We start from the raw sequence: 17204 nt of genomic DNA on the forward strand, positions 1-17204 counted from the left end.
TAGATGTACATTTTATATTTCTGACAATGTACATAATTTTTATATTTGTGTATATCCTACAATTTACACCCAAGGGTAATTAGAGATAGAAATATGGTCTCTTGGTCTTATTCCGACCGGCAGTCAAAATGCTTCCAAAGTGGGGCGTCCATTTGGCTGTGTAGGATGTATTATTTATTGTAAACTTGTTCTCGTCCTGAACATGCATAAAATATTTGCCACTGGACTTTAAGCAACCAGCAATCAATCCTACAATTTACAACCGTCATTTGAAACTTAAGTTGTTAAAATTTAGATCATTGACTCTTATTTTTTTCAAAGAAATCGACAAAGTTTTACGAACATTTACGCACAAAGACTTATCTACGTTACTGCTTGCTCATTATGGAAGTTGGGTGACATGAGACTTTATTTGTAAACGTACAAATACAAAGAAAAAGTATATGGAATATGTAATATGTACAACAGTTTTCTGTTAGATTGATAAATGGAGATATGGGATATGCACTTAATAAGAAAGCAACATATGGACATTTAACGACATCAAAACCAAAGACATCAAGCAAGTTGTGATTAATGCTAATTGGACGAGTATCTTTTTATTTCTAATTTGTAGCCAGTTTAGTGAACGTTAGGCCCCTAAATTGGAGAGTTTAAATAAGTATGTGGAGTATAATTATCACAGTAACATTTCAGTCTCTTAGTACATATTTGTTTAAGTCTTATAACTTTTGTTCTTCTGGAGAAAATTCAAACCATAATGAAATAAGGAAGTGAGGTAAAATTGCCAATTAATCAACTTTCCATCAAAGACAAAATGACGGAAATGTCAGCTTGCTTACATTGCTGCTTCATTTTAGATCTCCAAATTACCTTTCCATTATATGAACTGCATATTGATGATAATCAAAAATATGTTTTGTCACCAAAATCCTAGTATAGCACGTATCATCGTATAGTTTCACCCATGTCCGGTTGATCGTCAATCCCGTACTTCGTAGTCTTTTTGCTTCAGGTTTGAATTATGAACCTGGTGTTACTACTCATATTAAAGGTGCACAATGTGACATATCGTCTGGCAGAGGCGGATTTAGGGAGAGGGCCCAGGGAGCCCGCCCCCTTTTTTGGGGAAAAATTTGGTTGCTTATATAGGGAATAATTGAAGCGTGACTTGAACGGGCCCCCTCTTAGGCAGTCAGTGGGCCCCCACTTACGAAAATTCCTGGATCCGCCACTGTCTGGATTTTCTGTATTTTTTGTTCATGGCAGATTGCTGGAATAGGCATTTTAATCAAATACAGAAGGCACGCAGAGCACATACTCCGGCTTACATCTCCAACATGTGGAATTTCAAGCTGGAACTTTTATATTTCGCAGTTTTTTTTACTTTAAAGAATGCATATATAATCTCAAGATTTGTTTTGTAAATAATTTTCCACAAATGACAGACTGTTGAACTTTGTGAAATTTTGCATACATTTTACAATGTTTGTCCAACTTGCTAAGCAACCAACTCGCACATAAAAATTTACACCACGCAGAGTACACTATACGAATGTACGTAGAAAGTCAAGAATATAAGTTTTGAATTTTTCTTTGAGTTTGTTATTTCATTTTTTAGAATGTATTTTTTCAGGATCATTATTTTCTCTCATAGATTTCACAACAAACAGAATGTTAAACCTTTTTTGACTGGTGCATCAAATGTGTCTTTTATAAACAACTGTTTTCAAAATTGTAATGTATCGTCCCGAAAATGCATGAACTATTTGCCACTGAACATTTAACGACCATCAAAAACCGAGCAACTGTTAACTGAATCAAATTTTTAAAGTATACTCTATATCTGCATGGGTGAAGCAATGATACCACCATTGATGACATTGATGGAGTTAAAAAAAAAACTCAGTAATTCACTGAATCACACGTAAAAATTTCATATTATTTTCACGTGTACTTTACAAAAATATGAAGGTTTTTTCATGATTTTAATTAAATCTCAGAATAAAGATATTATTGGAATAATCTTATTTTAAAAATTTACGTAAATTTAACGTGTACCAAATTCCGGTGATTTATTCATGAATTATTATCATAAGATTCACGTGGAATCAACCAGTTCAAGCAAGTTTCAAGTATATTATGCTCGTTTGGTGTGAAAATCAGACGAGATGAATGTTAATTCATGTGAGTGACATTTCAATGTGCAGGACGAAATAAGTACCAGTAGAATTTTATATTGCATTACTAGGGAATTTACGAAACTCCACACGGGAAATGAAAATAAAATAAACACCATTCAGATCCCGACACATATTTTATTTTCCATATCTCTGAGTAGGAATCACGTTACCTTCTGGCCTTGCGGTCATAAAACTTTCGAGCACGATTTGTGTACTCAGACTCGAGAATCAACCAATCAAAATGCTTGATTTCATGTTTCGAGCATGATTTTTGTGCTCTGAGCACTGAGCAAAGTTTTATGACTTCAACCCCTGTATTCAAGAACGTCACACGTTTTCGGTCAAATTCTAAGGGTATCCATCAACTTTGAAGCCATTTATCTCAAAAACAAGGATGGTGACATATGATTTTCTATACGTGTATGCATTCAGCTTGCAATCCTGGATATTATGTTAGTTTTTTGTTGTTCTCCGTATATAAGAACATAGCCATTCATTGGCAAATCTATAAAAGTAAGCCGAAAAATAGGCATTTCCCCTATATACCTATGTAAATTTGTCGCCAAAATTGACGTTTTCTTGTGAAAATACCAAGAAAACAAAAATGGTGACCCCCATTTTTTTTTACATATTCCAATGTAACTCGATTCAAAGAACACGTGTGCCAAAAAAATTGGAAATCGGGAGATATGCCATTCGGTATCGTGTTACCTTAAGGGAACGGACAAAATGTGAAACTGATATGATACTTGTTTTTTTTTTTCATCGAAACTATGAGGTTTATGGAATCATATTTAATTGGTTTATCGAAACCAAGCTTCAGACGATGTAACCGGTAACCCCTCCAAGTGGCATATCCCTGGGGTGGGGGAGGCCGTGGGTTTGAACTCTCTTTTTTACGATCAATACATTTGGGAACATGAATACATTACGAGACATATAGTTGGAACCCCTTCTATCCTGGGTTGGGAACTACCTTTTAAAAATGGCTGGATCCGCCCCTGCCTCTCCACTTTTTATCCCCTGAGTTTAAGCTAAAAGGTATCATTTGTAAATTGGTAAGTTGCCAGTCTAAGAGTAGTTTTAAAGATAAATAGACATTTCTGTATAATTTACCGCCTTAAATCGGTACCATATTTCCAATTGTAAATCAAGGATCTGATGAAATTAAAAGATATCAAAATGATATTCTGAAGAAAAAATACAATTTCTGTAAAACGAAAGATAACTGGCATGGCTTTTTTTTTTGGTCAAAAGTAAACTCATTGTTAGTAAATATAATACAATCAACTGCAATTTTAATTGAATTAAAGCAACGATTCAAGGCACGACAAATTCAATCAACTTTTTTCTGCAGCAGCAGTTTGGAAGCAAAATCAATATCATAACACTAAGTAAGTGTTCATGTTCGCTTTGACGTTATATAAAATTCAGGAAATCAATTCAAATTAACCGAAAGAACGATATTAAAAAGAATAACAATCAAACAGACAAACCTAAAACATCTTTACAGAATATCAGGAGTTTTAAATTTGATAGTATGAACTTGAACAAATAAATGGATCAATCATCTTAAATATTTTCATGTTACCGTAAAATTAACATTTCAAGTTTAGCTTATAGTCGCACATATATTACTAATATATGTGCGACTAATTATTCCATTCGTATTTCTGACCTATTATACTATACTTTTAGACAGATAAATGGTTTGATTGTACTTTAGCTATACTAAGTTGAAATGTTTCAGATTTTTGTTCTCAAGCTTTTTTGTTTTCTTTATGCTTTCTTGTTTTATTTGTTGTGTATCAGATATATTTGTTGTGTATCAGATAGACACTACAATATGTGTAAATGATAAGATATTCACGACGGTTTGAGCTTGTGAGTTCATGGCATTCATAGTAGGATTTATTGATGTTTTTGCGAAAGTCAACTCTATCAAGGATGGACCTGTCATGGTCAGGTTAAGACTGAATAATGGTTACTTTAATCTATTACTGCTCAGATTCAGTGTGCAGCCAGAAGTTCTTAATTTACAAAGTATCTTATTGTGGTGCTCCTCCAGAAAGGAGGTTTATACACAGCATACATTAAAATATCGTTTCTTTCCCTCGCCTAAAAATGTCCCAATCAAAAACACGAGAAAGTTACAGTTGAAGATGTTCATTACCTTAAGGATAGCAATTTGTCGTAGTTACTGTACCAGAGCGACAAAACAGAACATTATAAAGAAAGACAGTAGAGTAAACAAATGAATACACTTAAAATTTCCTATAATCCATGTCCCTTTAGGTTAAACCGAAATAATCTGTCGTCTAAAAGCTTTTTTTGGTTGCTTTTTATGACGAAAGCACCAACCAAAAAAAAAAGCTTTTAAACGACAGATTATTCGGTCTCCCTGTAGGTTCATCATAACAAATGCCGAAATGGACAAAAATCGCAGTGTTTAGACCTCAAGTACAACTACTCTGAGTACAGACAAACCTTTCTAGTTGGAAAAGTTTTAAGGCCTGGTATCCACAGACCGCTACATATGTGAAGGGAAAGAAATGTGCTAATTTTCCTGTCAATATAATACTAGTCTTGCCAGAATTATGTTATTTCCTACTGTAGTCTTAGTTATGACGTCTTGGAAGGCTATTTTAAATTTTTGCTTCGACGCCTTCCTGCGACGATGTAAGGCGTCAAAGAAAAAATATATAATAGCCTTTCAAGATGTCATAATTATTTGGACTTCCGTAGTCTATGATCGGTCATCGTGTCAGTTTTTTTCGAAACTTTGTTATTGTACTTATCACACAGAAACTCTGCATTGATGTCACTAGGCTAATACCAGTGTACAAAATTAATTAAGAATAAGTTAATTCTACTCTTCTAAATAAAAAAATATTTCTAATGATATGTTTTCATTGTTATTCTAAAGTATTGTACAAAAATACCAATTTTCTTATGGCCGTTTCAAACCTGACTTTCTCAAAAAAGCTCTTTCTTCTTCTTATGGTATCCAGTTATCCATCAGATATTTGATGACTACTAACTGCTGCGCATGTGTAGGATAATAATAAATAAATATTTACAAAAGAATAGTGCCAAAAATAAACAAATACTAACATGACATGTGGTTAAAACTATTTACATAACTACTACTAGGTTTACTGTTCTATATTGTAGAGAACAGTGTATTTCTTTATATTTGAAAAAAATCATTTGTTTAACTTTAAAGAAATAAAATGATTTTTATTACCTTTGACTATTATGACATTATTTTGCCAAATTAGTAACCAAGACACTATAAATCCTTTGGATTAACAGTCAAGTGTATATATAACTTAAATAAGTTATTAGAAAAGAGTACTTTGCATACCTGATATCTTACATTGTTAATAATATTTTATGTAGGAATTCAAGAAAAGATTTTTTGATACATTGAGATTATATGTAAAAGGTGGTTCTGGTGGTCAAGGATATTCCAAATATGGTGGTGTAGGTGGGAAAGGAGGTGATGTTACACTGCGATGTGTAGGTGCTACTTCACATCTGGCAAAAGTCAAAGACAAATATCCTGAGAAAAGGTGTATAGCACAGACTGGTAAAAACAGCGGGTAAAGTCTTATAACATGTATAACAGCCATAAAACATTGTAACATGTTAGAGTAAAACAAGTAAAAATTAAACTAGCTATAATTTCTTTTAAAAAAAGTAGCAGATATATATCTAAAGTGACATTAAAAAATCAAAAGCTAAAGAAAATACCAACAGTAACATGGGAAAAAATTAAAAAAGAAGAAAAAACAAACAAAAGCCTATAAAATACTAAAGTTGCTAAAGTTCATAGAAAACTAAGGACTGGTAAAAACAAAAACATTCTTCTCAATGAAGAAAAGTTGTCACAAAATGTAAGTAAAAAACTGATTCCAAAATCCTATTTTCTATACTGTCTGATCAATTTCTATCTGAGAAGCATTGTAACATTCTAAATACAGTTTATATTTTTTTTTTTGTAACAATTTGCCTCCCAATTTTGATTTTTATGAATCAACACATCAACACATTTGTTTTTACTAAACCTCCAGGTTCCTGGGCAACATGAAATGAACCATTGGAAATAAGGTGCTGTAGATTATATATAAATGATTTAAGAACATATTTTTGTCACAAAGATTTTAGTAAAATGGAACTCAGTTAATAGAAAGGTACAACAAGAAAGTAATAAGTTGACTGAATGAATAACACTACGTTTTACTCTCACACTTGTTTCTTCTTCTTCTTCTTAGATATAGTTGTTAAACTCAATTATGAGTACTCAATACTTGTGCGTTACGTAGGTGTTGGTTATGTCTATTTACAATAAAAGATCAAAAAGAAAATACGGTGCATGCCATGCTGTACAGTTGGTTCAGGATATGTTTGTTGTGTTTGATAAAAAAATAAGCAGCCTGAAAGTAAGGAATAAATCACCAAATGGTAATGGTTTTTGATTTAGAAATTAGAGACATTTATTAAAATCCAAATAAAATAAAACCCAATTGGTATTATAATCTAAGAGGCAGATTGAGATCTCCAAAAACTGCCTTCAACCAATGTATACTCATCACATCTAGAATTTGGAACCTAGCTATAGTCAGTGGTAGTTATATTTCAATGTTAAAATCCTTAAAGGGATATGGATATGGTATTGATTGCAGATCTTTGACAGTCGCTGTTCAGTTTATTCTCAGTATTTGGAGACTTCTAGTGATTTTCATGTTTATTTGTCAATAAAATTACATAATGTGTGCAAGATGCAGGAATCTTATTAACATACATAATAATAAAATATCATTTCTATCGATCATTCCGCGCGGAAGTCGTCAAATACACAGTATTATTTTATTTAGGGGTTCACTCGATACACTTAATTTTTATTAGTCTTAACTTCAACCTGGGACTTTTATACAACATGTAGTATCTGTTGTAAAGATGTCAATGATGTCATTCTTAATGTAATCTTTAAAAGTGAAGTTATCTTCCTATGTCCATAATTGTAGTTAAATTTACTACAACCAATGCTTTATACAAAGCAAAATGTTTAATTTTACTTCCCACTGATATATTAATGCAATCTTTACCCTTCAGTGCTAACAAGCACTTTGATTATCATATCTGTATATATCTTTTTTATTTACAGTAAACGCCATTTGTTAGGAGACAACGGTGAAAATCTGACTATAGAGGTGCCTGCAGGAATAATAGTTAGAAATGATGAAGGAAGAGAGATAGGTAAATAAGACTATTCACATGTTAATAAAAGAAAAACCAAACCTACCAAATAAACTGTTAACAGAACAATTAGAAGTTACAAAAAAACAATTACAGAATTGAGTGTCACATATTAATGCCCTCGTCATAGCCTTGTCATCCATCCTTATGTATGTCCCAAAATTGATTTCCATTTTCTAACTTCAGTTTTCCTCAACCGAATGTAATTAAACTTAAACAAAATGCATATTACCGCAGAACACAGATCAAGTTTGAATTCGAATCCTTGTGGTGCATTTTAGAGTTATGCCTCTCTACAAAAGGAAAAACTGCTGAATTTTTCATTTCAGCTCTCAAACTTTAGTTTGCCTCAAATAAATATTATGAAACTAATGTGCAATGCTTAGTATTACAAAACACAGATTGAGTTGAATTTTGGTGGCCTCACTTTAACTGTTCTAGAGTTATGCCCCTTTACAAGTGGGAAAGTTGCAAAGTTTATCATTGTTGTTCTATAACTTTAGTTTGCCTCAACCAAATTTAATGAGACTTATACACAATGCTTATGACCACAAAACCTCAGATCAGTTACAAATTAAGGTAGTGTCACTTTTACTTCTTAAGTTATGTCCCTTTTTAATATGTCATATGCAAGTTGGGCCATCATCTGAGTCCCAGGGACACCTTCACCATGAATGTAAAATATTGAAAAATTTTACAAAAATTTTCTTAAAAGCATTAGGCGTTTTTTTTTTTTTATTTGTTAAGTTTACTGATCTACCAAAGACTTGATATTTCGACAAATAATAAGCCACAACATTTAGACTACCATTTATGATTAATTAATGAAGTCCCCATAGAAGCCCAAATATTGGTTAGTTGTTCACACTAACCTTTATATCATTAGGTTTAATGTTTACTGCAACATATATTAATCTCTTTTACTCATTGGTGTTTTATAGCCTATTAAAGTTTTTATGAAGGTTTTTTCTGGGTCATTCACACCTTAATTTTGTCAGAGAACTACATATTTCTATTGTGTTCACTACATTCTAAGTCTCTTTTTATGAGTGATTATAGTTTTTGTCTCGCTTGACAGAGTCAAAAAGCGAGACATATGTATGCTGTTTCCAGCATCGGCTATGGCAGCATCAATGTATTAGTTTGTGATTAGGTCTTGATTATGGTGAACCACTAGTGGTAAGTCAAAGATATTTGGTATGCAGTTGTATAAGTATTGGCACATCTCATTACCATTGAGATTATTTGGCCCCACCCTCTCAGTGATGGTCTATTGACTTTGAAACTTTTGTTTAGTTTTCATGTATTACAATGTAGTTTGTGATTAGGTCAGTTTATGGGGAACCACTATTGATGAGTCAATTATAATTGGTATGCAGATCTATAAGTAGTGACATATCTTATTTCCTTGGAGATTATTTGGCCCTGCCCCCCTCACTGTCATGGTCTATTGACTTTGAAATATTTGCTTAGTTTACATGTATTGGTTTGTGTTTAGGTTTGTTTAAAGGGAACTACTTATGATAAGTCAATGGTTTTTGGTTTGCAGTTGTATTAGCATTGGCACATCTCATTTCCATGGAAATTGTTCAGCCATGTACCTACAGTCATGGATCTGAATATTTGTAAAACTAACATGTTTTAAAAAAGTGTTGCTATTTTATTTGAATAACAATTGCATTAACGAAATTACCAAAAAGTGTAACATATCTCTGTGATAACAGTTTATTTTATTTGCAGCTGATTTGAATAAAGAAGGACAGGAGTTTGTAGTTGCTAAGGGTGGCATTGGTGGTCACCCTGGTAACAACTTTCTTGGTAAAGCAGGAGAGCGTAAAAGTATAACACTTGTGCTGAAACTTATAGCTGATATTGGTCTTGTTGGGTAACATAACTTTAATTGTTTTTATTGAATATAAGTGTTGCATTTAATAAATAACATTGAGAAAGGAAATGGGGAATGTGTCAAAGAGACCAATCCAACCAAAGAGAGGAAAGCAGTCAAAGGCCACCAATGGAATGGGTCTTCAATACAGCCAGAAAATCCTGCACCTGGAGGTGTTTTTCAGCTGGCCCCTAATAAATTATGTGTATTAGTTCAGTGATAAAGGACGTCATACTCAACTCCAAAATATATAAAATAAACTGAAATTAAAAATCATACAAGACTTACAAAGGCCAGAGGGACCTGAATTGGGACAGGTGCAAAAAATGTTACAGGGTTGAACATGTTTTTTTGAGATCTCAACCATCCCCCTATCACTCGCCCTATGTAGAAAAAAATCCTAGGACACAGCGAAAGGCACAGTGAAACCCATTTTAAAAACAGTCTGAGTAAGATGTCAGAATAAGTAACAAAAGAAACTATTGTTATATACAGATTTTATTTATACACAATGTACACAGTCTTCTATCTGTAATTTTGTGAAATACTTTGTTATTAAAATATTAGCTCATTTTGTTTTATGATAAAAATTTGTTTGTAACTGAATTGGCATAGTTAACTTTATTTTTCATTGTCATAATTCATTTGAGTGAGTACCAAACAATTTTGTTAAGAATTTTTCCTAAAACATTTGGGTCTCAAGTGTCAAAATGTGTGAAGATTAATTTTGGAAGTTTCCTTATCAGGGCTTCTCAATTTTTTTTTTTAGCTAGTTGTACATTTTTATCTATCTTGTTTTTTAATCTTTTAAGACTTTAATAAAAGGTGTAAAAGAATAAAATTGAAGTGTAAACAGCATACTTTATTATTCTAGGAAGGGCTTTCAAAAATCCACTACAGTAAATAAATCTTGAATCGAATATTTCTTTTCAAATTTCAAAAAAACAATTACAATATGTGTGGCTGCTCTCTCCATGCTATTGTTTTTGATGTATCTAAAATGAAATTATAGACAAGACAAGACAATCTATTTCAACTTAGGCACTCATATGGTGCTACAAGAGTATTTTGGTATGCATAAGTGATGTTTTATTTTTTCAGTTTTCCAAATGCTGGAAAATCCACATTTTTGTCTGCAATTTCCAGAGCTAATCCCAAAGTAGCTAGTTATCCTTGTAAGTAAGATTTAATAGTTCTTAGAAGGATACCACTTTAAGTAAAAAAAATTATCAAAATATTTTTAACAAGAATTCCACTTATAGATTAAATTATGATCACAACTATTTACACATTTAATTATGTTGTTACAGTTAGTGAAAGACCAGGACTAGGACTAAAGATTGTTCACACAAATACTTGATGCTGATTTTTCGAAATTGCAATCAGAAAACAAGACAGTGAAAACACTGGTTATATTTTAAGTGGACATACAAAAGTATTTATTCCTTTATTTCTGCATTGATCATCGACGAGGGTGGTAAAGGGTTATTTTCGTGCAACATGTTTTGCCATTTTTATTTCACGTGTAGCAGTGAAAAGGGTTTGTTATTCACTGTGTTTCATGAAATCTGTATAAAGATCAAACTGCAAGACATTTTTATTTGTTCGTTCATCGTGAAATGTCATTTTTAGCTCAGCAGCACTGAGGTCCGAAGGGCCAAGTGAGCTTTTCTCATCACTTTGCGTCCAGCGTTAAGCTTTTACAAAAATCTTCTCCTCTGAAACTACGTGGCCAAATTAAACCAAACTTGGCCATAATCATCATTGGGGCATTTAGTTTAAAAAATGTGTGGCGTGACCCAACCAACCAACCAAAATGGCCGCCATGGCTAAAAATAGAACATAGGGGTAAAATGTAGATTGCTTATAACTCTGAAACCAAAGCATTTAGAGCAAATATGACATGGGGGGTAAAATTGTTTTTCTGATCAAGATCTAACTGCCCTGAAATTGGCAATTTTAAGGAAATTATACCGTTTTTTGGCTATTATCTTGAATATTATTATAGACAGAGATAAACTGTAAACAGCAATAATGTTCAGCAAAGTAAGATCCACAAACAAGTCAACATGACTCCAATATGTTCTTTTGTCAAAATTTGATCTTTATAATATATAATCAATTACAAACGAAAGTGAACCAACGCCTGGTGAGTCTGTAGTACGGTAGAGTCCATAAAGTGGATACCCGAGGGTATGCAGGGTCGTTATGATAAAAACATAAAATGTAGAGAGTCTTATAACAACAACACTTTAGGGACTGCTGCAGAAAATTTATTGATCGACATGTTTCGGTGCCTAGGGCACCCTCATCAGGATAAAAACAATACATAAAATCATGTTGAAGTAAAAAATCGGGTTGTTAAAATTTAAACGTCACAATGTTACAATGGTAAGTAACGTTATTAATAGCAACGTACTGAAAGTGAAAGTGAAAGTTCATTGGAAGTATGTAAATAAATTATAAAAAGAAATTAAAAATAAAATGTTTTTGTTGTGAAAATGTTTGTTAAAATTATTCTGCCAACATGTGTTTGTCCTCTTGCATCGTGGAAAGAATAAAACAATAAGTTGTCATGCTGTGTATAACAAAGTTATATTTTATGCACCCGATTTCGTATTCTTCAAATTCAATCTGATGCTCCCGAAAATATGTTAATCAAACATACAACCCTCGAGATACAACAACTTTTACAGATTACTGGCCATTCCCGATAGTTTGATGAACGAACACATAGTTAAAATTCAACATAGACTAGTGATATTTATACTTTGTCCTTTACTTTCGGCGACCGAAACATTTTACAGCATTCCTGACGCGATTGGAAGCAGTACCTCTGACCAAGGGAAGCCAGTCGAAATGGTACGGAATTGCTGATAAAATGCCGTCTATTTTGGGGAAGAAAGTTAACAGAACATTCAGACCACACAACCTATACAGTATATACACAGCATGACAACTTATTGTTTTATTCTTTCCACGATGCAAGAGGACAAACACATGTTGGCAGAATAATTTTAACAAACATTTTCACAACAAAAACATTTTATTTTTAATTTCTTTTTATAATTTATTTACATACTTCCAATGAACTTTCACTTTCACTTTCAGTACGTTGCTATTAATAACGTTACTTACCATTGTAACATTGTGACGTTTAAATTTTTATATATTATAAACATGATTGGCAATAGACATTTATAGGTTGCACTTTGTAAATACAGCTGTTTCTCAAACCACGCCTCTTTTGGGGAGATTTAGAATATTTATAGAAAATTAATTTTGTTTACATACTGTTTCCCAGTTATACTCTCTGTGTTCAATCTCATAGAGACATAACTTGGGAATATTACCAGTAAAAATACATGTGCATATTGTTTACATTGAAATCTGTGGTAACCCTTCATTCCAGGTAGGGGTAGTTAAGAAAATTAGTGTTAGTTTTAAATCTGAAAAGTTCAGGGCATATAAACGTTCAAAATATGCCACATAGCCCTATATTTTGACCTTTGAAAAAAATTGTAGTGCATATGAACTTTCAATTCTAGGATAAGACTTTTTTCCAAACTTTAATAGTAAAAGTGGTACAGTTTTAGCCGTAAAAGGAGTTCCTATGGGAAATTGCATTGTCAATATTTACAGAAATGCAACCTATAGCAATTGTATTTTATACAAGGATTTTTCTTTTCAGTTACAACATTAAAACCACAGATTGGTATGATGGTATATAATGATCACAGACAGGTAATATTATCAAAACTTGATGTCAGTGTACTACAATACTAATTACAACAATCACTTCAGTCAGTTTTGTAAATTCAAATAGTTGTGGAATTTAAAGAAGGACTTTAGGTTCAACTAGATATAATCAATGGGGAAGATTATTTGGTATCATTGCTTACTTTGCTTTATAATACTTATGGAATTTTGGTATCCAAATGTTTAAAAGTAAGATGCATCAGAGTATGAATTAAACTAATTAAAGAAAATCTGGTAATTTATGAAATTATTGGTATTAAGGTAAAGAAATACAAAACAATTCTAGTTGTGAGTATTTATTTATTTTTTCTTCTAGATAACAGTTGCAGATTTACCTGGCCTAATTGAGGGTGCTCATGTAAATTATGGACTTGGACATAAATTTTTACGTCACATAGAAAGAACTAAGTTATTATTATTTATGGTAGATCTGTTTGGATTCCAGTTAAAACCTCATACTACTCTCCACAGAACAGCATTTGAAACAATAATATTACTCAATAAGGTAAATTTGTTTGTAACTGTGAGCAGATGGAAACCTGGTTGAAATAGAACAAAAGAATCAAAGCTCTTTGTTAGAGAAGGCGATAAAGGCTTACTATAATGTTTACTATATTAACAAAATTTTAAAAAGTTAATAAAAAAAAATGAAAATGAAAATTTTCAGCTCAATTACGAAGTATTTTATTTTAAAAACACCGTTTGCATAAGTTTTCAATTTATCTATTACAAAGTTAAGCAGAACAATTAGATATCAAGTCAACGACATGGGTATCTTGTATCAAGTCAATATCGTGTCTGCCCTTCAATTATGTGACTCAAGAAAAAAATTTAAAAATGGGTAACAATTGTATCGAAAAGAGAAAATCGAGTGTACCTTTTTATGTTAGGGTGTGTTTGAGTTGAATATTTCGTCTTGAAAACGTATAAAGCAAGAGTATTTGATACATCATCTCGCTCCAGATTCTATCATTTTATATATCAAGGCTACAGGTTGACTTTATAACATAAGAAATTCACAATACTGAAAGTTGAAATATATGGGTCTAGCAAAATACCTTTTTAATGAATCACAAAAACAGAGTAGGTGTGTTTGAATAGCTAATTTTTACTAAAAGTACTTGACGACAGTCTTTTAAGTTGGATGGTAAAAATGCATATCTTCGAGAAAAAAAAACATCATTTTTTGTGTGTGATAATTAGGGTTTATAGTCTTCAACCACTGAAATTTTTTAGTTTGCCCTTCCACGAAATATTTAATTAGAATTTTTTAAAATATTTATGAATTTTCAAAAATTCCACCTGACAACCTATCAGCCAATTGTTTTAAGTTGATGCAATGCAAACAAGCACATTAACTGATGCTCATTAGCTCGTAGATACATTTGTCTTTTTAAAAAATATGACTGACATATAAAAGATCGTAATGGTGCTATGAGCTAAATTAGCAGCGCGTCATCCCTACAATGGCTTCCATTTCTACAATTGTAATAATGAACTGTCGTAATGGGGAGATAATTTTGACAAAGTAGAATTCTGACTGGTAAGTCACTGCCAGATTGCATGGTTCAAATTAACACTTAAAAAAAGCTTAGGCAATAACAGGAAATAGTGATAACTGAATTTTCTTTTGATTATGGACATTTTAAAAAAATGGCATTTAGCAAATTTTCAGTGTTTCACTGTTCAAAATTGAAATATTGGAATTTTTATCAAGAAAAGTGGAAAGGGCCTTGAAAATCAGGAGATATTGTTTCTTGTCAAAAGAATCACAGGTCATATATAGATTAACTTTAAAGGCTAAGGATTATCCAATTTTTCTTGAAGTTAAAGCTCTTTTCATTCATTGTTCTAAACCTTCCAGCAACTGCCAAAATGTGGAACAGCAATTGAACGGATGTTTAATATATTTGTAAAATTCCAGGAGACTGTAGTCACAAGTTTAAATCTAATAATATCTGTTTTCCAATATTAGTATCTATAATACTAAAATTACGAGGTCCAATTTGTCAGCCGTCATCAGGTAAAAACGACAAATCAAAGAATTCAACTCTATATAGAACTAATATAGGACAATGGTGTAGATTAAAAATTACACCACTCCAGACCCTTTTGTTTTCCACATAATTAATATTGCCAATAATTAACAAGTTCCGGGTCGAATTCCGATACCGATACCAATAGTATATTCACCTGTTAGCTATTACCTTATCTGTACGTTCCGCATTTGACATGCGCACCACCAAGCGGTGTATTTAGGATTTTGCTATATACACGGGTCATAATCAAAGGGATGACACTACTAAATTCTATCATTGTCAAATTGTTCCCTATTGTAGTTTTATTCAGCAATCAGCAACTTTCTAAGATAACTAATATAGGACAATGCTGTTGATTAAAAAATACTCCATTCCTGGATAGCCAGGACCTTTTGTTTTCCAAATAATTAATATTACCAATAATTGATAAGTTCCAGGTCGACGGGTTCAAACAGAAAGATTTGAAAGCAAAAAAAACTGTGTATCTTATAATCGACATGACTTTATCAGATGACAATACCAATTACTAAAATAAGGCTTAGGCATAGTTATATACTTTAAGTCTGTCACGGACCCGCGATATCACGGGTGTGTACTTGTATATATATATATTTTAAGGAGTTAGAGCTTTACAAAGAGGAATTGTTGGACAAACCTGCTGTTTTAGCTCTGAATAAGATTGATTGTGATCCAGAAGGCAAAGCTGCTGAGGAAGTGTTACAGAAACTCAAAAATCTACCAGGTATGATTAAATTGCTAGCATGGTCTTTGTGACAAATAACTGTTTTGTTTTTATATAAGATCATTCTTTTACTGCTGTGAGCGACCATGATTTTTTAGCTTAGCAAGGACAATGTCAAACTTGGCTTATCATTTTATTATGGGTTGTTCATGTAGGAATCTCAAACCTGTCTTGTCAAAGCCATTCAGGTTGAACTTATCCATTCTTAAATACCATAAGAGTAAAGTTATGATATTAGCTTTCATTGAAATCCTCCACTGTAATAAGGTTTCTGATATGTCATACTTCATTTTAGTAGGGAAAAAGTTGCAGCACTAATCTGCAGAAGGAATTTAGATTTTATAATTTATCAACACATCCTTCCTTTTATCAGATACAGCTTAAACATAAGATAATAAGCAAGTGGTATGATTGCCATTGAGTCAACTATCAAACAGAGTCCAAATAAAGTGGATTCAAATTATTATATGGCAGTACATCCTTCAACAATGAGCAATAACCACATACCAAATAGACAGGTATAAGAAGCTTGGACATGACTAAATGTTAAAACAATTCAAGCAAGGAATCAACCATGGCTTGATTTACATCAAAACAAAACACTAAAAACAAATATTACAATAGTAACCAACTTGATTATTTAGAAAGTTTTGATAAACCACAAACTATTTGTACATTTTTTCAGATTCATTATCAGAGATACCAGAGGAATTACGACCGCAAAGACTTGTTAAATTTGATGAAGTATTTGTGATATCTGCTCAAGACCACAAGGGAACTGACAATATGAAATTAAAATTACGACAATTACTCGATGTGTATGCGGATCAAGGAAACACAGAGTTAGCACTTCAAATGAAAGAGACATCACATATAATTGAAAAATCTAAAGAACATAGTAAATGGAAACTTGTGTAGACTCAAATGAAATTGTTTTTTTTAAAAAGTGCTTTGAATTATTTTCTTATGAAATTTTTGCTTTTGAGCAGTGTGAGATATTGTCCAGTAAAATCTACACATCAACACTTATATTGAACCACCTATGATTTTGTCGTTAAATACTCGGTTTTAATTCATATCATCCTTTTCATTTGGTAGTTGTCCATCATTTGAATTTTGAGTCCTCAATGCTCTTCAACTTAATACTTAATTTTGGCCTTTTAACTATTTTGATTCCAGCATTACCGATGAGTCTTTTGTAGACAAAACATGAGTACGCCAAGTACACAATTTTAAGACTTGTATCTATTATGAGTTTATTGACTTGGTTCAATTTACCTCTAATTCATCTGGCCAAGTTTGAGCCATTTCTTATAGTATCTTAGAACCCACCG

At 32.2% G+C, this 17204-nt stretch overlaps 1 protein-coding gene across 1 annotated transcript; it reads left to right on the forward strand.

Annotated features, from left to right (window-relative positions):
• Positions 1-4305: 4305 nt before the first annotated feature.
• LOC143045728 (GTP-binding protein 10-like) lies at positions 4306-16816 on the forward strand. Its single transcript, XM_076218443.1, has 9 exons — positions 4306-4429; positions 5586-5788; positions 7354-7445; positions 9186-9330; positions 10432-10505; positions 13022-13074; positions 13406-13594; positions 15747-15870; positions 16556-16816. The coding sequence occupies exons 1-9, from the start codon at positions 4346-4348 to the stop codon at positions 16786-16788; spliced, it is 1197 nt and encodes a 398-aa protein (XP_076074558.1). The 5' UTR covers positions 4306-4345; the 3' UTR covers positions 16789-16816.
• Positions 16817-17204: the final 388 nt, after the last annotated feature.

Source organism: Mytilus galloprovincialis, chromosome 9 (assembly GCF_965363235.1).
Source record: "Mytilus galloprovincialis chromosome 9, xbMytGall1.hap1.1, whole genome shotgun sequence".
Lineage (NCBI taxonomy): Eukaryota > Metazoa > Mollusca > Bivalvia > Mytilida > Mytilidae > Mytilus > Mytilus galloprovincialis.